This window comes from Mytilus trossulus, chromosome 9, assembly GCF_036588685.1.
Source record: "Mytilus trossulus isolate FHL-02 chromosome 9, PNRI_Mtr1.1.1.hap1, whole genome shotgun sequence".
NCBI classification, from domain to species: domain Eukaryota; kingdom Metazoa; phylum Mollusca; class Bivalvia; order Mytilida; family Mytilidae; genus Mytilus; species Mytilus trossulus.
Window position 1 is genome coordinate 18,203,937 of NC_086381.1, and position 2,158 is coordinate 18,206,094.

General features: G+C 35.7%; 1 protein-coding gene across 1 annotated transcript; it reads left to right on the forward strand.

Annotated features, from left to right (window-relative positions):
• Nucleotides 1-279: 279 nt before the first annotated feature.
• On the forward strand, nt 280-1,657 carry LOC134683655 (uncharacterized). The gene has a single exon (XM_063542967.1). The coding sequence runs from the start codon at nt 320-322 to the stop codon at nt 1,601-1,603; it is 1,284 nt and encodes a 427-aa protein (XP_063399037.1). The 5' UTR covers nt 280-319; the 3' UTR covers nt 1,604-1,657.
• Nucleotides 1,658-2,158: the final 501 nt, after the last annotated feature.

Genomic DNA, 2,158 nt, shown 5'->3' on the forward strand with positions numbered 1-2,158 from the left:
AACTGACGATGATCGCTGAGACCTACACACATAATTGAAATTTAGCGATCGCATACAAAAACTGTAATTGCCGCCAGAAGTATGAATAATTAAAAATCGACGTTTTTCTTCTGTTTAATGTTGACTTATAAATAAGTACCGATTATCAGGTTATCTGCATGTTGATATCGTAAAATATCAGCTGCGAGACATAATATGAAGCATTCTTGTCGAGTGAGCGTAGCGTTCCTTCGTATATTTTTAGCGTAAAACGTACAAAGCCGTTAGCGTCATAGAAAGATGAATATCTCCATGTCAACGTCTTATTGAAACCACCAAAATGTCTAGCAGTGAAAGTGACAGTGACACGGATAGTGTTGAAGAAGTTCAAGTAAAAAAGTATCTAGGGTCATTTAAGGAGCAACTTAAACAAGCAAAGGCACAAACTTGTATAAAAATTGGTATCAAAAGACAACCTGGTCACTACCATCTGAGAGACACAAGGCATGCCGTTCTAGCCACCCAACGTCCAGCATACGGCGGAACACACTGGGATGTTGACATCCCTTCACACCTTCAGAGGTCTACACCACGGCTTACACGTTATGCAATTAGGAAGGCTATTCTAAGAGAACAAGAAAGACAGTTAGAAGTCGGTTATGAGGATAAAGGGTTAGAAGCATTATCCAAACTTGAAAATTTAAATAGGGAGTTCGACAATGTCATGGTGTATAATTACGGCAGAATGGGGCTCGAAGAAGATAAAAAGAAGTCCGTAGTTTATGAAAATAAAGATTTGCTTCACTGGGAGTTGATGAGGAAGAAATTTGGAAAACAACAAAATGAAGAGATGGAAGAGGAGCGTCAACACAGAATAAAAGTACTTCGTGGAATTTATGACAACAAACACAGGACACCAAGTATTGAAAATTTAGTTGATGGAATGACAGACACTAATTTCAAAAGATCTCTTGTAAACAAAAATATTGAGGAAGCACAACTTAATCTTGAGAATAAGCAAGATGACGTGGTCAAAGAATACCAACTAGCTATGTCCGAGATGCTGGACGAATCCCTTGCAAAGGTAGTACACACTTTTGCCGCGAACGACACAAGACTTGCTTTCGAAAATGAGAAAAGGCGCCGAATGTCAGAGCATCCAACTAATGCAAACCCAACAAGAGAACAAAAAATAATGAAAGTAGCACTAAACAATCTTGTAAGCGCCTTCAACGACGTGAAAGCGAAAGAAAACAATGAGGAAACAAAATACAAAAACAAAGTAATAGATCAGAAGACAATAATGCAGGAACAATTATTACGGAAAGTTACAACAAATATTGCAAACAAACTAGTTGCGGAAGAACGCGTAAGACAAATCAAAGAAGCAGAAGAAAATATTGAAGATCCGTCGAGAAACGCATTGCGGCATTTAGTAACGAGAGTTCAAAGGCAAATGTTGCTTCAAAAATTCAAAGGTAAATGGGTTAATTTAGTGAAAAAACCTAAAGCTGTCGAGGATGCTGAAAGGGTAAATGAAACAGAACACGACAGAAAGCTAAGACTGCAGAGAGAAAGTCAAAGAAGATCATCGTGTATGATAAGGGGCGATGAAGATGAATAAAATGTTATATAATGTTTATAAATAAGTCTTGCAAAATAAAATATATTACTTTTTCGTGCATTTTTTTTTATACATGTATGTAATTCCCGTACAGATCTGTATGCATCAATTACATGCGGAGGTTAAATAACAATCCATCGTTTTCACCATTTTTGTTGAAAGTGTTTTATTGTCCGTAAGACTGAAAGCTTTTTTCCTAATGTTTGTAGTTTAAAGGTTTGGTTGGCTTTCTTGTTTTCTTTGTATATATGTTTGATCAAGCATTTTAATTAAAATTGAAATTTGCAACCAATAGATAGACAGAGCTTCAGTTGTATACATTATACTCTACGTTATACTTAACATCCAATAACAATTATAATGTACTAGTATGTAATTTGTGAAGTGCTCCTTGTTAAATCTGTACGGTGGCATATATGTATATACATGTAGTTGTTTAAAATTTCTGTGTTATTTAATGTACTGTAGAGTGAGGTTTCAAAGACAATCATACCCCATCTTCTTATTTTCATGTATACCAGTAAGCAGTATTGTCTGTCAGTTTCTTCTTATAGT

Bases quoted from the DNA above. Each gene is read 5' to 3' on its own strand.
- LOC134683655 (XM_063542967.1), top strand. From the start codon at position 320: ATGTCTAGCAGTGAAAGTGACAGTGACACGGATAGTGTTGAAGAAGTT.